The sequence below is a fragment of the Aethalodelphis obliquidens genome, unplaced genomic scaffold (assembly GCF_003676395.1).
Source record: "Aethalodelphis obliquidens isolate GAN/ISIS:26980383/991018 unplaced genomic scaffold, ASM367639v1 scaffold57, whole genome shotgun sequence".
Lineage (NCBI taxonomy): Eukaryota > Metazoa > Chordata > Mammalia > Artiodactyla > Delphinidae > Aethalodelphis > Aethalodelphis obliquidens.
In genome coordinates, this window is record NW_020838001.1 from 8,902,503 (window position 1) to 8,919,606 (window position 17,104).

Below are 17,104 nucleotides of genomic sequence, written 5' to 3' on the forward strand. Positions count from 1 at the left end.
TCAGTCAGCGGAAGGCCAATCACATTTGCCATAAGTGATGGTAATCAAACAACGAAAAATCCAAGTGTTAATATTTTGCTATTCCCTGTTGCTTGCGAAAGTCTCTGAATTTGTGGTCTGCTCTTTCTGATAAACAAGGGGGAGAGAGGTGTTTAAGACAGGCTAACAGCAAGTGAGACTTTCTTCTTGATTAAATCAGAGGATTTGAACCAGTATTGAAAAAGGAATACTGTTTTCATTTCCTGCCTGCCTGCTACTTAAAACTATCTACCCCAGTGGTCTGAAAGCCCATAATGGGGCAACTGGGGTTTTAAAAACTTTTAGAGATGGGCTTACTTGCCTCATTAAAACATTGCATAGAGCACTGGTAGGCTTGGGAAGAGGAGATAGCCATTAGGAGTTTCCACTGGTGGAAATGATCATTCCAGTTAGTGTCTACTTTCCTGCCCCCAAGAGATGCGCCTTTAACTCCTTGGGTTTTTTCACTTTAACTCCTACTAATCACATCACTATCATTCATTCTGTCCAACAATAGTTATTGAGCACCAACTCTGTGCCAGGTTTTTGGACACAAAGCCAATAAGATATAAGATCCGTTCAGGGTCCCAAGCTCAGAGTCATGGTGATGATTTTAATAATTTACCATTTATCGAGCACTCACTGTGGACGAGGCACAGTCCTGAGAGCTTTACAAGTGTTCATACTTTGCTCCTCCCAAGCGCCCAAGAGGGAGTTTTCATTATCTCTGACTGATAAGGAAATCTAGTCATGCAGAGGATTATTAATTTGTTAATATATATAGTGACCAAAGTTTCTTGACTGCTTCCCATGTACCACCATGTACTAAGTATGTTTCCTGATTTATTTCAATGAATCCTTGTAAAAACCCAGCGAGATGAGTCCTTTTAGCAGGTCCGTTTTGCGAATGAGGAAATTGAAAGTTTGGGCGGTAGAGGTGCCTGAGGTCACACAGCAAGGAAATGACCCACTGGAGAGAAATGGAAGCCCGGTCTGTCGACTTCAGGGTCCACCCGGTTGCCCTGACACCGTATTGTCTGATGGGGGTGGGGAGATGCAAGTCCAGGACTCCATGAAACGTGCTTGAAAGAGACTAGCCTCTCCCTGCACGGTCAATTCTAGAATCAAGGCAGCTCCACACACTTTCCCTTGTTCCCACTTTAGCTCAGAAAATGGTAGACTGACGACTTTCAGTAAGAACCTTATGTACAACTAGAGGAAAGAAGCAAAAGAGAATTCGGGAAGATAGTAGGATAAACACAGTCAGGCTTCTCATATACAGGTTTTAGTATACTCCTCTTTCTCACTCATACCCACCTGCAATTTTCTGTACATCTTGTCTACCTTTACACCAAGTTTCCCATCTCCTGGACCATCAGTCTGGTCCAAGTCATCACCAGGTTTTGACTAGGTTGATACAGAAGCCTCCAGAATGGTCAATCTGCTTGCAGCCTTGGTCCCTGAGAAGTAACACGGCAGCCAGCATGATCCTGTAAACACCTAAGTCGGCTCCTATGTCTCCCTCGCCCTGTAAGGCTCCCCAGTTCAGTGAGAACCTTGGCTCCTTACGCAGCATCTCGGTTCTAGAGGTTTGGCGTCTGTCTATCCCTCTGTCCTCATCGCTCACCCTCTGTCCCTCGTCCCGTCACCCTGGTCTCCTTGCTGCTCCTCCAGTTCCTGCAGCAGCTCCAGCCCCAGACCTTCCCTCGCACCTGGAACTATCTTCCCCAGAGACTTGCCCTGTGCTCTCTGCCACCATACTCAGAACCCAGTTTCAATATCACCTCCACAGAGAGGCCTTTCCTCACTAGCTTATCTAAGACGGCACATCCTCCTGTGATGCGAGACCCCTCACCCTCCTTTAATTTTCTCTGTTGCACACACCACTCTCCGACGCGAGGTAACGTGCATCTGCCTGCTTGTTTGGGACCTGTCTGACGAACCAATGTTAAGCGTAAAGAAGGCAGGCCTTCTGTCATTTTTACTCAAGCCTCTAGTTCCAGCACCTCCTACAGTACCTGGTACACGGCAGACATTCAGTAATATCAGTTAAATAAAGGTCTTAGGACAGGCAGCAAAAATTCCCCAATACTCTCTGCTATCCCCAATCTCTTTGTCCTAAGATATTCCTTAACAGGCACCAGCCAGTCTCCCTTCTTTCTTCTCCCAGGCACTTATCTGAAGGTGACAATTAAAAAGCGAAGAAGAAGGCGTTACCAGGAAACAGCCTATAGCCTTCTCCTGTTAGCTTAACAACCCCTAAGCTCTGCTGCCTTGGGCCTGAGGGGATGAGCACAGGCTTCTGGTGGGGGAGGGCTGGGAGCCTCTGGAGGCTGCGGGCAGGAGGGCGCAGCACCTGGAGAGCAGAGAGGGAGAGAGGTCGACCTCTGGGGTCCGAAATGAGGCTCCCCAACCCCTTTGCCTCCATCCGGGTCTAGGCTTAAGGAGGAAGCCTACAAATCCTTAGTATCAGCAAGCACTGTCTATAAGATGAATAAACAACATTCACTGCAGAAAGGTGAATCCCCGCTCTTCAGCTGGATGCGGAGGACGTCATGATGAACAGAATACAAGCTTCTAACTAAAATCACCGTCTTTTTGTCATTAATGTTTCCTAAATTGATAAATATTCAAAGTGCAGCTATGATCGTGATTGGTATGGAGGTCTGCCAAAAAATGTTCGATGCGTAAAAGAGATTCTTATACTCGAAATTAATTAATTAGTATACAAAGTAATACACTAATTAAAGTATTTATTCATTCACTTATTTATAGCCTCATTTATTCATTCGTCAGGAAATATTTATTTAGTGCCTAATAGGTACCAAGGACTAACTCAAGTGCCGAGATTTCTCCCAGAATTCCTACAGAAGACAAAACAAAACAATAGAAAGGACATAAATTCATTTACGGAGAAGATGCTATGTAAGTGCCAGAGACTGCCCCAAGGGTTTCATCTGTATCCCATTGTCTGATCGTCACAACCACAATGTGAGGTGAATAATATCATGTCTCCATTTGACAGGTAAGGAAACTGAGGTGCCATAAGGTTAAGGGACTCCCCTTAAAGCACACTGGTGGCTAGTTAAGTAGGGAGGAGCTGCAGTTGGATCCCAGATTTGCTTGGTTCTTAACATTTGCCCTTCCACAGCCTCATGGGTGGCACCCGTCCCTGCACCTGTCAATTCCTCCATAAAGCCTGGGCATGTGTTTTTACCTCCAGGTGTCACCTCTATTATTCTAAGCATCCTAGTCTCCATCACTGAGGGGCGAACTAAGTAGATTGAATGGATAAACATACCCAAGTCCACCACCATCTTTGAAATACAAACAAGTACCCCTGTTCTACTAATAACCCAATTAGATGACATCACTTTGTTGCCTGAACCCCTCCTGCGATCCCATCACACTTAGAGGCAATTCTAGGAGGCTACACATGATCTGCCCCGCCCGTGTCTCCTCCTCATTTCCTGCTACTCTCCCCGTCTTCATCTGCTTCAGCCACAGTGGCCTCCTGTGTATTCCTCAAGCACGCAAGACATTTCTGGCCTTAAGGTGTTTATTGCTTCATCTTCCTGGAACGCTTCTCCCAGATCTATGCTTGTCTAGTTCTTCATTTTCTATTCAGGTCTGATCAAATGTCACCACCCGATTAATACTACCCCCAACCATTCTACGTAAAATGGCAACCTTCCATCCCTCTCTAACCTACTAATCCCAACTCATTTTTATGAAATGCCATTAGAACTATTCAATATTATGTATTTATTTGTTCGTTGGCCTCACCATTTGTTGTTTTGGTCTCATCCACAAGAATATTAGCTGGGTGGGAGTAGGGACTTTTCTTACTGCAACATTCCAGCACCCAGATCAATGCTTAGCACACAGTAGATGAACAGTCAACATCTGTTGGGTGAATGGACACATGAATGCACACACATACACGCGAAGAGGAAGAGCTGACTTTATATATGGTAGATGGCACTAAGAGTCTAGCTGGAGACGCCACAAAAGGCAGCATTCTCTGTCAGTGTTCTCAGTACCCTCCCCCCCCCCAGGTTTAGACATCACAACACATGCAAGGGAAAAGTAATAGGAACTGAGGGTCCTTCCTTGGCAAATCACTATGACTCTTCTAGGTAAACTACCACAACAGATTATGTGCATGGGTCTTGGAAGCAGAAAGTTTCAAACCAACCTCAGTCACTGCGTGACCTTGGACGAATTGCTCTGCAGGTTATTCAGATCCCCATCAGTAAAATAAAGATGATACTAGCATCGAACTCAGGAATGTTGCAAGACTCCGCTCAGATGTTCCCTCCTCTGGCAGGTCTCCTCTGACCGTCCACACCATGGTTGCCCCAATCCTGCTCTCATATGTTTGTGTTTATAAAACAATTGTTATCATAGAGCTTTTTACTATATGAAAGTTATCTTTTTTCCTTTATTAAATTACTTGTATGTTCTCTTGCTTCCCCCAACTGGAGGGTAAGATCCCCAGGGATCACACCCATCCTATTAACCTTGATGATCCAGGTGACCAGAACAGGACCTGGCATGTAGTAAGAACTCAAGAAATAACTGCTCCTTAAATGAATGACTGTAAAATTCATAACGTACTTGGTAAAATGCCTGGCATATAATAAGCACTTAGGTAGTGGCAGATATCATTATTACTGTTGTTGTTATGGTTTTTGTTGCTGGTGCTATAATTACTATTCCTTGGGAAAGAAACAATTTTTTTTTTTTTTTTTTGAGTTGGGGCAGGGCTCCAACCTATCCAGTATGAGTTTTTCTCAGAAAAGGCTAAAACACTACTCAGTGATTATATTTCCAGTTTTAAAAATCAAACCGAATCCAAGTCTGATTTCTTTTGACCCTGAACTCCTGGTCCCATAATAATTGGCAGGTTCCTCATTTCCCTTCTCGTATACATTTTTCATGGTCTGGTTATTTGGGGCAAAGATACACTAGCTCTGTTACGTGTGGCCCCTAGCAGTTTTAGTGCATTCTCTCAGCTCAGGACTCATAGCGTCCTTTCCAAAATCCTGAACCTTAAGAACTATGATTACCCCCATCTTGTAGGCTGGAAAATGAGGAGATTTGAGCAGCTGGTCTAAGCATACACATCCAAAAAAGTAGACCCAAGGATTTGAACTTGGGTCAGTCTGACTCCTGAACTCACATTCTTATTCTTTGAGTCAGGTTATCTCTCGAGCTTGCCCAGGGCCAGTTAAGTAGGGTGGCAGAGCTGTAACCAGAACCCAAGTCATTTCCTCCTATTCCATGGTTCCATCCACAGTCCAAAACCTAATCCCTAGGGAGAAAGCAAGAAGAAGGGCACAGCTACAAACCCAACTTTCTAATAAAGGAAAATAGCTAAAGGCAATTCTGATATAAAACGTGCTTATATAGCTTTTCATTTCGGCATTTTTTTCTGTACCAAGTGGTACCGAACACATAGAATAGATTTAACTCTTCTCTACAGCATCGTCTTGGCCCAGAAGCTATTCATATCTCCCTGGGGTATAAGAGAGAGGCTTCTACATACATAGAAAAGTCTAGAGACCTGATTAATTGAAGTGATTTAAAGTCAGCCCCTTGCAGTTTATATAGAAATATGTACATGCTGCCGCTCCTACTTACACATATCTCCCCTATAGAAGACCTTGACCTTCTGTCTTCTTTTTGTACCTCCCGCGTCACCAATCACCAGATTTCATGGATTTTTCATGGCGCAGAAAAACATTTAAGGAAGTTTCTTCTAGATTCATTACAAACACAATGGCCGCTGCCAACTCTGCTTTTATCTCATTCTGCACTTTGTAACTATTTTCATTAAAAATAATAACGTGGGGACTTCTCTGGTGGCACAGTGGTTGAGAGTCCGCCTGCCGATGCAGGGGACACGGGTTCGAGCCCTGGTCCCGGAAGATCCCACATGCCGCGGAGCAACTAAGCCCGTGCGCCACAACTACTGAGCCTGCGCTCTAGAGCCCACGAGCCACAACTACGGAAGCCCGTGCGCCTAGAGCCTGTGCTCCGCAACAAGAGAAGCCACAACAATGAGAAGCCCGCGCACGGCAACGAAGAGTAGCCCCCGCTCGCCACAACTAGAGGAAAGCCTGCGCGCAGCAACGAAGACCCAACGCAGACATAAATAAATAAATAAATAAAATTAAAAAACAACAGTAACTGTGTTCTGCCCACCTTAATATATAAACTGTATAATTTCTATAGAAATGACTTAGATGTAGCTTGAAGAAGAAAGCTCAGGGGTGATTTCAGAGTATTCACTCAATTCTGAAAGCACTCAACTAATCAAGACCAGTGATCTTAATTTTTGTACTAAAGGAAACTGCAGCACGCTGGCTTTCTTAAAAAACCCACCTTAGCGCCTAGCAGCTTTACGGAAACATGAGGTTTTTCCTTTGGCATAAACGGACACTACAGCTTTTCAATTAAATTAGTCTTTGGAGAGAGATGCAGAAGAGCTAAAAAGCTCCTTAAAAATCTTCCCTGCTTCACTGCCTCTCCTGTGCCGGGTGGGGGGTGGGGGGGGATGTACAGTTAAAGTGCAACACTATTTTCTCCTTACCCTGCCGAAACAAAGTTTTCGATCTTGAACCCTGAGCTGGCTGTGTTACAGATCTTGTTGAGGTTTTGCTTTTAGTTTTCAAGCCCATATTTGGTTTTCTAAAACTGTTTTTAAAAAGGGGATGTGCAATACAACGTCCTATATTTTTGTACATCCAGAGAGAGCTTTGTTAGACCCTGCTTCAGGCTGGGTAGTAGTTAGAGGGATATTGAAACTATATTTTTAAATTAACACAAATGGAAAGGAAACTCTCATTTAGATGAGCAAAATTCAAGACAAATCCTTTCAAATACGATCCAGGTATTTTTTCCCCATGTAATTTCTCTAAGCTTATTATCTCTAAAACTTTTGCATTGTGCATTCCCTGTTGTTAAGCATAGCTAAATAATACTGATATATTAATAATAGGATCAGCTAGCCGTGCCTCCTGAATTTTAATTTCTAAAATTTTAAACAATTTTAGGCATCACTTTGGCATCACAAAATGTTTGAGAATGCCCAGAGGACATCTTTTTCTGTAGAGGAAACACAAAAGACCAAAAGAGGCAACAATTGGAAATTCCACATGGCTGTTTTAATGACTTTCGAATCCCTCCAAATTATTTAATCATTTCACCCATGGAGTTTGCTTTGGAAACAAATATATCAGCAATTCCCACTTGCATCTGAGATTTCTTCTCTGTGTGGCTGTGTATGTATACAATATCTTTGGAAAGGACCTGAGTCTGACGGTTACCCTCTGGCAAAACGAGTAACACAAGTACGGCCACGCTGCTGAAGACGCTCCAGATGCATGTCCAAGTTAGATGAAAATCCTCTGAGTTTGCAGACATCGCCCAGAAGTGGATATCTGGTCTCTAAAGTCTCTATTTTTTTATTATCATTTCTTAAAGACCCAGTGTATCTTGAAACTGACTTTCAATGTTAAGCCTATCCCTTCTTCTGAAAACAAGTTCCTAAAACAAGTGACTGACAGGTCAGTAGCAGGAAAAAAGAAAAAAAGAAATTATAAATCCAGTGAAAACAGTGTAGTATGCTAGAGGCCTGTAACCGTAGGGTGGTTTTTCTCCCTGCGATATCCAGGTAATCAAGCAAACACTCTCAACGACCTATTTCTTATGTGGTTAGAATGACTAAGCTCGTTCATAATCGAAGAGCTGCTTGCCAAAGGTCACCCTCAGAAACAGGAGAATTTCTAACTTTAAATGGAACTCAGAAAACTTAAAATAATTTTAAACATACAAATTGTTACAAATTACTGAAAAATAGATTTAAAAAAACCCTCTTCCAGGGTGAAAAGGTTCTAGGAAGGTAGAAGGATGAGCTCTCCCTGATACAGACTGTAAGGGAAGACATTCTGTATTCATCCCAACATTAGAAAATGAAAATAAATTTCTCCCAAAGAAATAAAAATAAAGCAGCATTGTCAACTTGTGAAGCAATAAAATTATTTGTGTGCCAAGCTTCTTTTAATATCACTGTGATTTTTTTTTCATAAAAAGTCTCTCAATTTGTTGTAATTAAATATGTAATGAAAAAGCACTGCTTCAGGGAAGCGATGCAAGACACTCTCTGTTAGTTTAATGCGTTTCCAACTGACTTTGCATCAAACGAAAATGATACTCTGTGTATGCCTGGTCTTAATATAGAATTTGTTGGGCAATTTTGTGTTTTTTAAGGGGGACTTGGGTGGACACAGACACTGCCTTTGAAATAGTGGCTGAGTCTTCCCAGACCATGACATACTTAAATAAAATTGATGGTACAGATACAGTGATGGAAAGGAACTCAGGACATTTAACTCGTGTCAGCTAATTACAGACCCGGCATAAACGTGAACAGGGCCTAGGTTTTCTTCCTGGCTGATTTCCCTAAGCTCAGCTGCGGTGATGAGCAGAAGTGCATCGTTTCAGTGGCCTTAAATAATGCCAGGCTCAGTGCCCCTTTAAAACCTGCTCAACTGAGAGTACAATTCCCAAGCCACTGGAAAGATAAATAGATGAACCCAGGTATTATCCAGCTGGAGAAATTCCGTCAAATGAGTGAGAAGTCAGCTGGGATGAAATGAAAGCATAAGCCTCTGTTGGAGAATGTGACAAAAGGCAAGATGTTGCCAGGGACAGACCTGCTAACGGTGCCTAGGAGGTATTTGTTGGGGGTGAAGGTTTCCCGAATGGTAGCAACAGAATCAAGGTGACTGGGAGAAAAATAAATGTAAGGTGGGAGAAAAATAAATGCAGAGTATTTCTGAGGAATGCTTCTACCCTCCTCAAAAGTCACCTCTGATGTCCAACCCCCAAGCCTCAAGAAGATTTTCATTGTCGAGAAGTTTCTCAAGGCCCCTCTTCCTTACCTGGCTTCCACTAGAACTCCCTATCACTTGCAGTCTGCTGATTAGGGTTAATGCATTGTGTCCTGATATGGCAGATTTAAAATGAAATCAATAAATGCCTAAAACAAATGGGCTTTTGAGATGTCCCATTCAATCTGGGTCTTTAAGGGTGAGGGGAGAGGAGGGAGAAGGAAATCATGAGGGGAGTGGGAAAAGGACCAGTTAAGCAATCGATTTCTATCCAAAACACTGTGTGGAGGATGTGATTTCAAGGCACCTGTCCTTCCTTTTTTCAGGGATCTGCCTTAAATAACAAGAATAGCCTTGAACAGTTCACACTGCTGAGCCCCTTTGGCGGTGGGGGTGTGTATTTATTTTTTCCATTCATCTGTTAAAAATCGTACTGTTTGTGTAAGTGAAGGGGTCTATAGCATGCAGTATTTAAATCTTCAAGATGGGAACTTGTCTTTCTGAAGTGGGCTTAAACAAAGTGAGGGTCGGGACTCCACCCCGCTACCTATTCTCTTGAACCCCATCCCACTTGCCAGTGAATTAAAGGTAAACTTCACCCTGAGCTGTCTGACCCCTCCCTGCCCTGCTGGTTTACACTGCTGAAACCTTGCCCACTAATCCAGTCATTGTCATCAGGAGGTTGAAAGGGAGATCGCTCAGGTCATCTCTACACTCCACTGCAGTATTCCGAATTGTCCCTGCTGAATATGTTTCCCATGTAAATAACCTGTGCTATTAAGGTGCAAATTGCAACTTTTAAGTAATGATTGCTAATAGTCTAATGTTTACTGCCACACAAGGACATTCATGAAAACAAAATCTGCATTATTCATCTCCATATTAAATAAACAAAATAAATTGAGGGAGCTGTTCTCTCCTGCAAGACTTTCCTCAGATCTGGATTATCAAATAGCTTCTGAGAGTCAGCAAGAAGAAAACATTTAATCTCTTTGAGTAGGCAGCAGCAGACGCCTATAATTTATATCTACATTAGATATTCATATGTACATGATGTCCAAAGATTTTGTGTCCTCTTGCAATTGGCTGGCATTATATAAAAACAAGAGTTCAGGATGGTGAAATAAAATATATATTACACATGTGTATGTACAGAGGCTGCGAAAGATTGTAGAAAAGAGAAGGGTTACAGTGTAAGTCTACAGTTTAACATTTTTCACTACCCTGCGTCTTGTAAAACACAAACAACTCAAAACACTGTTCTGTTTTATTTTACCTTTCTGCCATCTTCTCTAACTTCCCTACAATGGATAGGGAGAAAAGATGCTGGTACAGAATCCTGCAATATTTTCAGGTAAAAGTAGATGCGTTTTAGTGGTGAGTGAAATATACATCCAAGGAAGCAATCACACTCACTCATACACAAACCCCTGGGGTACTGCAGGCTGCTTTCTAAACTTTTTTCCTTGCCCGAAGTAATAGTATGGTAGAAGAGCATAGCTTTAGAAAGCCAGGAAGAATGACATTTCGGAGGGAAATGTTCTGACTTAGCTGTTTCCTTAAAGAGAACTGCCTACCTCACAGCCCTTCCCTTAAAGGAGGGAGGAATATAACCAATAAAGACTAACGTCCCCCATCACTTATAATATCATCTCGCTCATTCTAACCGCATACCTGCTTTATTAGAAAGTTCCATAATTGATTCCTTGAAACGTGGAACTTAAAACTAATAAAGCAAAGGAATCAGATTGCCTCAAAGAGTTCTCGGGGAAGAGAGTCTCAGTTCTGATTCACTCACAGGCTTTTTCGATGCTACATTATTCATTCCTCAAGCTAGAAATCAAGCTTTCAACATCAGCCCATGGGAATAATTACTTACAGTCACGCATTGTTTAATTTTAAGCAGTGATAAAAGTTAGTATGGCCACAATCCTAGAACCCACCTTGTCCTTCTCCCTGGATGTTAACTGGCTAAAGACTCTCGAAGTGGCTAACTTTACTTGTGAATAACCACGTCAGCTAAAACAGAGTACAGCACCCATGACTTCAGACGAAAGAAATATTACATGAAAAAATACCTGCTTTAGTAATATGTGACTCAATAAATATCGTAAGAGGGGCCTCACTGTGTACTAAGTGAATTATTCCCTTTCAGCTTGACAAGGGCTTCCACTTCTTCCAGTGAAAATAATAAAAGCCATGAAAACAGACCCATAAAGACACTAGGAACACAATAGGCCAGAAAACTGAAACTACAGTCAGAACTTTCTAACACACACATACAAACACTACAGTAAATAGATAAGCTAGCTCCAGTAGACACCAGCTTAATGAAAAGGATCTAATTTAAATAATGTGATACAGCATTGTGTTACGTACACCTGGATGCTCATTGATCAGAGCATAATTATAATCAAAGGAGTGCAGTTCTGAGCAATGCACTTTTTGTAATGAGCTGACCAAAGGAGACATGTCCAGTCATTCTGGTAATTTAAATTACTGCCTAGTTGTTGGCCTTTACCGGAACAACAGGGGGAAAAAAAAGAGTAATTTTCAGGGCAGTATCACTTCTTGCTGGACTGTTGCCCAGGGTTCTCTTTTGGGACAACAATAAGGACGTTATCTCTAATAATCTAGCGATACTTAAATTTATGTTGCTAGAACTGGAAGAAGCAGGCTCAGTCTTCCTGAGTCTAAAAGGCCAGTGCACACCCCAGTGCTGTTCAGATTGCAAAGCAATCTAAGTTTTAAAAAATAAGTGAGTTAAATGTAGAAAGGGACAGGGGTAGGAGGAAGAAATTGTTTGCAAAAGAGGTAGCTAGAGTTGAAAAAAGAGCACTTCATTGACTAGGCAAGTTCTAAATAGATACGGTACTAAAAATACCTAAATTATTTTGCTCTTGGAAATACATGAATCAAAGCTTTGTAAATGATATTTCCCCATGCAATTTGAACCAATCTATACACGGTTACGGATCTGCGCTCAGAAGGGAAGATAATTGTGGATATCTCAAAGCACATGTACTGCCATTCGTGCTGGAATCAGGCCACGATGGAAGATGAGCTTGGTGGTCCAGCATGCTCAGACACAAACACCCACTTTGCCCAGATTTGTGACTAACTTTGGATTTGCTCTGAGGGTGGCTTTTCAAAGTTTATGAAAGTGTTCCACCGAACTTCTCCCTAATGTTTCGCTCGAGTTGGAACAGAAGGAGATATTGTGGGGGGTTCTGCAGAAGACCCGCCTTAACTGATGCTGCCTAAAGCACGAGGGTAAAGACAGAAAGAAGGGGGAATAAAACTTAAGCTTTTTGCTAAAGCCCGATTCAACTGAAGGACACAAAGACATAAAAACGCCCACATTAAAAGCCAAACAAGATAATAATTGTGCATGTCTGCCTCTGAATCTAGAGGGCAAGGCTTGCATCACTGGCACTCTGAGTTACCATGGTGAGTGATTTATTGATATATATCAAGAATGAATAGATCAAAGGCAGCGAGATGACAGGTGATCAATCAAATGTCAAATCAAAACTAGCAATCAAGTGGAAAGCTGACTTTTCAGTGGGTGGGTCTGGGAGGAGAAAAATGAACTTTCATATCACACTTCCGAGAAGCAAAACCCCAGCATACTATTAAAAAAGCAATTAAGCAACCCAAAAGGAAAAAAAAAAAAAAAAACCCTTTACAAGATCTAATGTACTGATCCATTAACCTGTTCCTCTCTTTTTCTTTTTTCTTTTGGAGGAGGGGTGGTAAGTAAGAATTCACATGGGATAGTTCCTACTATACAAATCAATTTACAAAGTTTGCAACTCACTCTGGGCAAAGGAAATCCAGAGCTGTTTCAATATCAAAGGGGCATTTTTCTTCCCCTTTTTTAAGAGAAGGAAGAGTGTTGATTAGATTTCCAAACGTGGATCCTCTTAGAAAACATATTCAAGGGTTCGTTTCCTGGGGTGGTTTTTTCCACCTTGGTGATCAAAGCTGAACTCCTATGGCTCGCCCCAAAGCCAGCCTTGCAGCCCGGGGCTGGGTCACTGCTCACACTTCAGTGTCCCAAACCCCAGCCAGAGGAGACGCTGTCCCTCGAGGCCAGAAGCCACTGGCACTGACCACGCGGAGGGATGCGGGGGTGGAAGGACTGTCTCCCCACTCCGCACCCCAAATCCTCAACCCAACTTTGGCCCGAGAGGCAAGAAGCAGACTGGGAGAAAGTTAGGGGTGGGGTAGAGGGTGGAGGAAAAAAAGTTTAAGGAGGGAAGGCTTGGTGGGATAGCTTCCCCCAACACCCCCAATCGGAGCCTGGAAAGGGGAGGATTTGGGAGACTGGAGAAGGCGAGAGAGGATGGGGTTATGAGCCAGGCAGAGAGGGGCACCCGGAGCGAACTCCCCCGAAAGCCGAGGGGGGTGGCGTCCTGGGGCACCCGGGGCGAGGAGGGCGGGCGAGGAGCTCGGCGCACCGGGCAGCCCGGCCGGACAGCCCCGAAGCGGAGCCGTTTCTCTTACCTGCCGCCCGCTTGGGTGCCTGCTGTTTCCTCCTTGGCATCGCTCTACTTCGCTCCAGTCCCACTTCTGGCGCCCCAGCCCCGAGCCGCGCGCGGGGGCCCGCGGTCTCTCTCGCCTCTCTGGGTCTCCTCCGCCTCCTGCCCGGTGGCTCCTAGGGCGTCACTCGGCCTCTGTCCCCCTGACGATCCCCCCTGCAACTCCTCCACCACGGGCCAGAGACCCCCCTCTCTGGGTGGCAGACACGGACGGCTGTGCCGGCTGGTTGGAAGTAGAGGTTGGTTCTGCCTTGTTTGTTTGTTTGTTTTGGATTTTTTTTTTCCTCTCTCTCTCTTTTTTTTTTGGTTTTGGGTTTTTTTTTTTGGTTTGTTTTTTTTTTTTTTTTTTTTTGGTGACTGTTGAGACACTTGATTTCTTTATTAAACATCCAAGACCGGGTTCGGATGGAAGGGACGAGGGACGCACACGCGCGCGTAAAGATAAGGAAAAAAAAAAAAAAAAGGCAATCCTGGGAAGGTAGTGGTTTCTTCTTTTTCTTCTTCCTTCTCCTCTTTCCCTCCTCCTCCTCGCCGATCTCTATGGCGGATTCGCGCTGGGGGCAGAGAGATCACTCACTGTAGGTTTGTGGCTGCTGTCGGATCCCCGTCTGTGAGTGATATGCTAGAGGACAGGAGCGGGTTTGGGAAAGACAGAAAATCTGGAATTCACACACACACACACACACACACACACACACACACATACACACACACACACACACACTCACACGCACGCACGCACTCTCGCTTCCTCTCACACACACTCACACCCCCCACATATGCACACACACACACACACACGCACACACACTCTCACACACACACAAGACAGGGCGAGGCGATGCCAGCAAACATCGATCCTGCTGAACAAACTGAACATTAACAAACTCCTCCTCCTCTCCCCGCGACCTGATGACAGGGAGAAATTTACTCCCCAGCCGCAGAACGCCAGGCAGAGGGAGTCTATTAAAGGGACAGTGTCCCGCCGGGGAGCAGGGCTGGGGGCGGGGACCCGGGCGTGCCACCGGGGCTGGCTCCGCCGTGCGCCCTCTTCTCTGGTGCGGTGACGCGCCACCCCCTTTCCACCCTCCCCCCACCCCCGGGCTCGGGGACACCCCTTGGGGGAGGCGTGACAAGGGAGGGGATGTGGAAGAAAGGGGGCGGGGTGATGGTAGGAGACGCAGGGGGCCAGGTGAGCTGAGCCGCAGGGACCATTAACAGGACCATTAACTATATTAGCAGCATGAGAACTTATGTTCCTTTTGGGCAGTGGACGGGGTGGGCACCTTGGAGTGATGACCACCATCCTCTAAATCTCTTAATCTAACCACAGAGATGTCCTCCTCACCGCCTTAAATTTAATGCCCTTGCCTCTCCCACCTTCCTGCTAGTCCCTGGACGGTCATAAAAACAGGAATCTCCCATCTGTCTCCTTGATAGTTTAATCACATAGTCCTCGTTTGGTTTTAAATAATCTTTATTGAGCACCTACTATGTGCCTATTCTGGAGACACAGCAGCCATACAGAAAGGGAAGATCCTGGCCCTCTCAGTGTTTGTGTTCTAACGAGGAGCAGACAAGTCGCCCCCAGATATCCAGTCTTTGCTTAAATGTCTCCTTCTCCCAGAGGCCAACCTTACTTAAAGTTTCACACACACATCTCCACTCCCCATTCCATTTCTCTATTTTATTTTTCTCTACTGGGCTTACCAATGTCACACATATTATCACATGTATTATATACAGTTTTCTATTTTTATTGTCCAAATTTCCCCTGTAGAATATAAGTTCTGTTGGGAGGAGGGGTTTTATATTCCCAGTGACGGCAAAGATCACAACATGTAGTAGATGCCCAATAAAACATTTGAATGAATGAAAGGTAAGCAAACCAATAAGATAATTTCAGAGTGAAAAGCTCCAAGAATTTGTTACAAGAGGGTTCTGTGACAGTGTCCGCAAGAGGGGGTAGCTCTAGCCTCAGTGCAGGAGATGTCATTTGAGCCAACATGTGGCAATGGCCCTGATATGGGCCAGGTACCTTTTGAGCTGCTGGGGACAGGCTGAACATGGACCCTGCCCTCAAGGGACTCTCGTTCCAGTTGGAGAGACAATTAAAGGGGTAAGTGAGGCCTGCTGGGACAGGGGTTGTACGTAGAAGTGGGGGCCGTTAACCTGGACTTGGAGGAAGGGAGGATGTTTAGTTACGAGGTAGGGCTTCCTGGGGAAAGTCAAGTGAAAGCTGAGTCCTAAATACAGAGGAGTTATAGGCAAAAAGGGAGCTCTGACAGCATGTCCCCAGAATAAAAAGCCAGGCATTGTCTCAGTCTTTCCAAGGGCTTCTCCTTCCTGCATTAAAATGCCCTGAGGCCCTTGTTAAATGCATGTTCTGAGGCCTTTTACTCTAGAAGAAAATGTTCTAACCCTGGCACTGTTGACCTTTTGAGGCCATAATTCTTTGCCGTGGAGGCCACTGTGCATTGTAGGATGTTTAGCAGCACGTCTGGTCTCTACCCACTAGACGCCAGACTCTTCCACCCTAGCTGTGTCAACCAAAATTGTATCCAGACGTTGCCCAAAGTCACCCAGGAGGTAAAGTCACGCCTAGATCTCCTAATCAGAACCTTCTAGGGCCCATTGCCCTTGACCTTCTAAGTCAGAAACTTCTGGATAAGGGCTTTGGAATCTGCAGTTTGACCAAACAACTCCCAATCCCACAGGTGAATCTCTTGCTCATTCCAGTTTAAAAACTTCTGCTAAAAAAGCCCTTGTTCTTTTGGAATCAGATCTACCCCAAATTGCTAACTATAGAGCCAACTCAGGCTTAGATATTAAAGTAATAATTACAATAATTTAGGAGTTCAAGGGGTGACACTGTTACTGTGGTCACTGTGATGGGTTTCACCAGTGTCCACTCCTCACTCCCGCCCTACCATGTACTCACTGCACGTGAGGCCTGACCTGCACGATCTGTGGCGCCTTCTGCCTACAACCTACCTGTCACTTTTGCCCTCGCTCATGGGGAATTACCAAGGGTGACCCGTCCCACAAATATTTTTCTAAACAGTTCTTTTGGGCCATAGGAAACTTTGTCCATCCTACCAGTCAGCTGCAAGATGTTATTGTCACTCTTTGCAAAGTGCTGTTTAATCATTTTTAACATCCCCGCACAGGGGGGCAAATGCTCATTTTTCCTTCTCACGTACATGGTACAAATTGTTAATTCACTCACCCTAAATCACCCAGGCAGCCTCCACCCATTACCAGCCCCACCCAATCCCAGCCTAGTCCTTAGGCAACTGAGGCAGAGAAAACCCCACTTCATAGTTGGCTATGTCAGCAAAAGGGGTATGAGTACTAATTAATTCTAATTACCCAACACACCTTTATGGAGCTCTGTGATAGGAACCATAGCTTACTGAGTGAAAACCCCACAGTCCTGTCATTAAGGAGCCACAGTTATAGGATCAGGAGGTACAGAATTAGGCCTGGACGGAAAAGAAGACCAAGATTGCAGTAAGCTCACCTCGAATCTGCCATATTCTGCAGAAGCCCTATGCCCGTTGATTTGGCCTTTGCATTCCATTCAATAATTTAACAAATATCTGTGTTAGGTGCCAGGTATTGCCCTGAGCACAGGAGATG

The 17,104-nt window shown here is 44.3% G+C and overlaps 1 protein-coding gene across 2 annotated transcripts in view; it reads right to left on the bottom strand.

Annotated features, from left to right (window-relative positions):
- Positions 1 to 14,664, bottom strand: part of TSHZ2 (teashirt zinc finger homeobox 2) — a 274,009-nt gene extending 259,345 nt beyond the window's left edge. Inside the window, exon 1 of one of the 2 annotated variants that reach the window (XR_003428692.1) lies at positions 13,428 to 13,521. Coding sequence is in view for 1 of the 2 variants with exons in the window: in XM_027086962.1 (XP_026942763.1) it covers positions 13,428 to 13,467 (40 nt within the window). In the remaining variant the exon portion in view is untranslated. Of the gene's footprint in view, positions 1 to 13,427 lie in introns of both variants that reach the window. The other variant, XM_027086962.1, reaches the window with a different exon arrangement.
- Between the last annotated feature and the right edge of the window lie 2,440 nt (positions 14,665 to 17,104).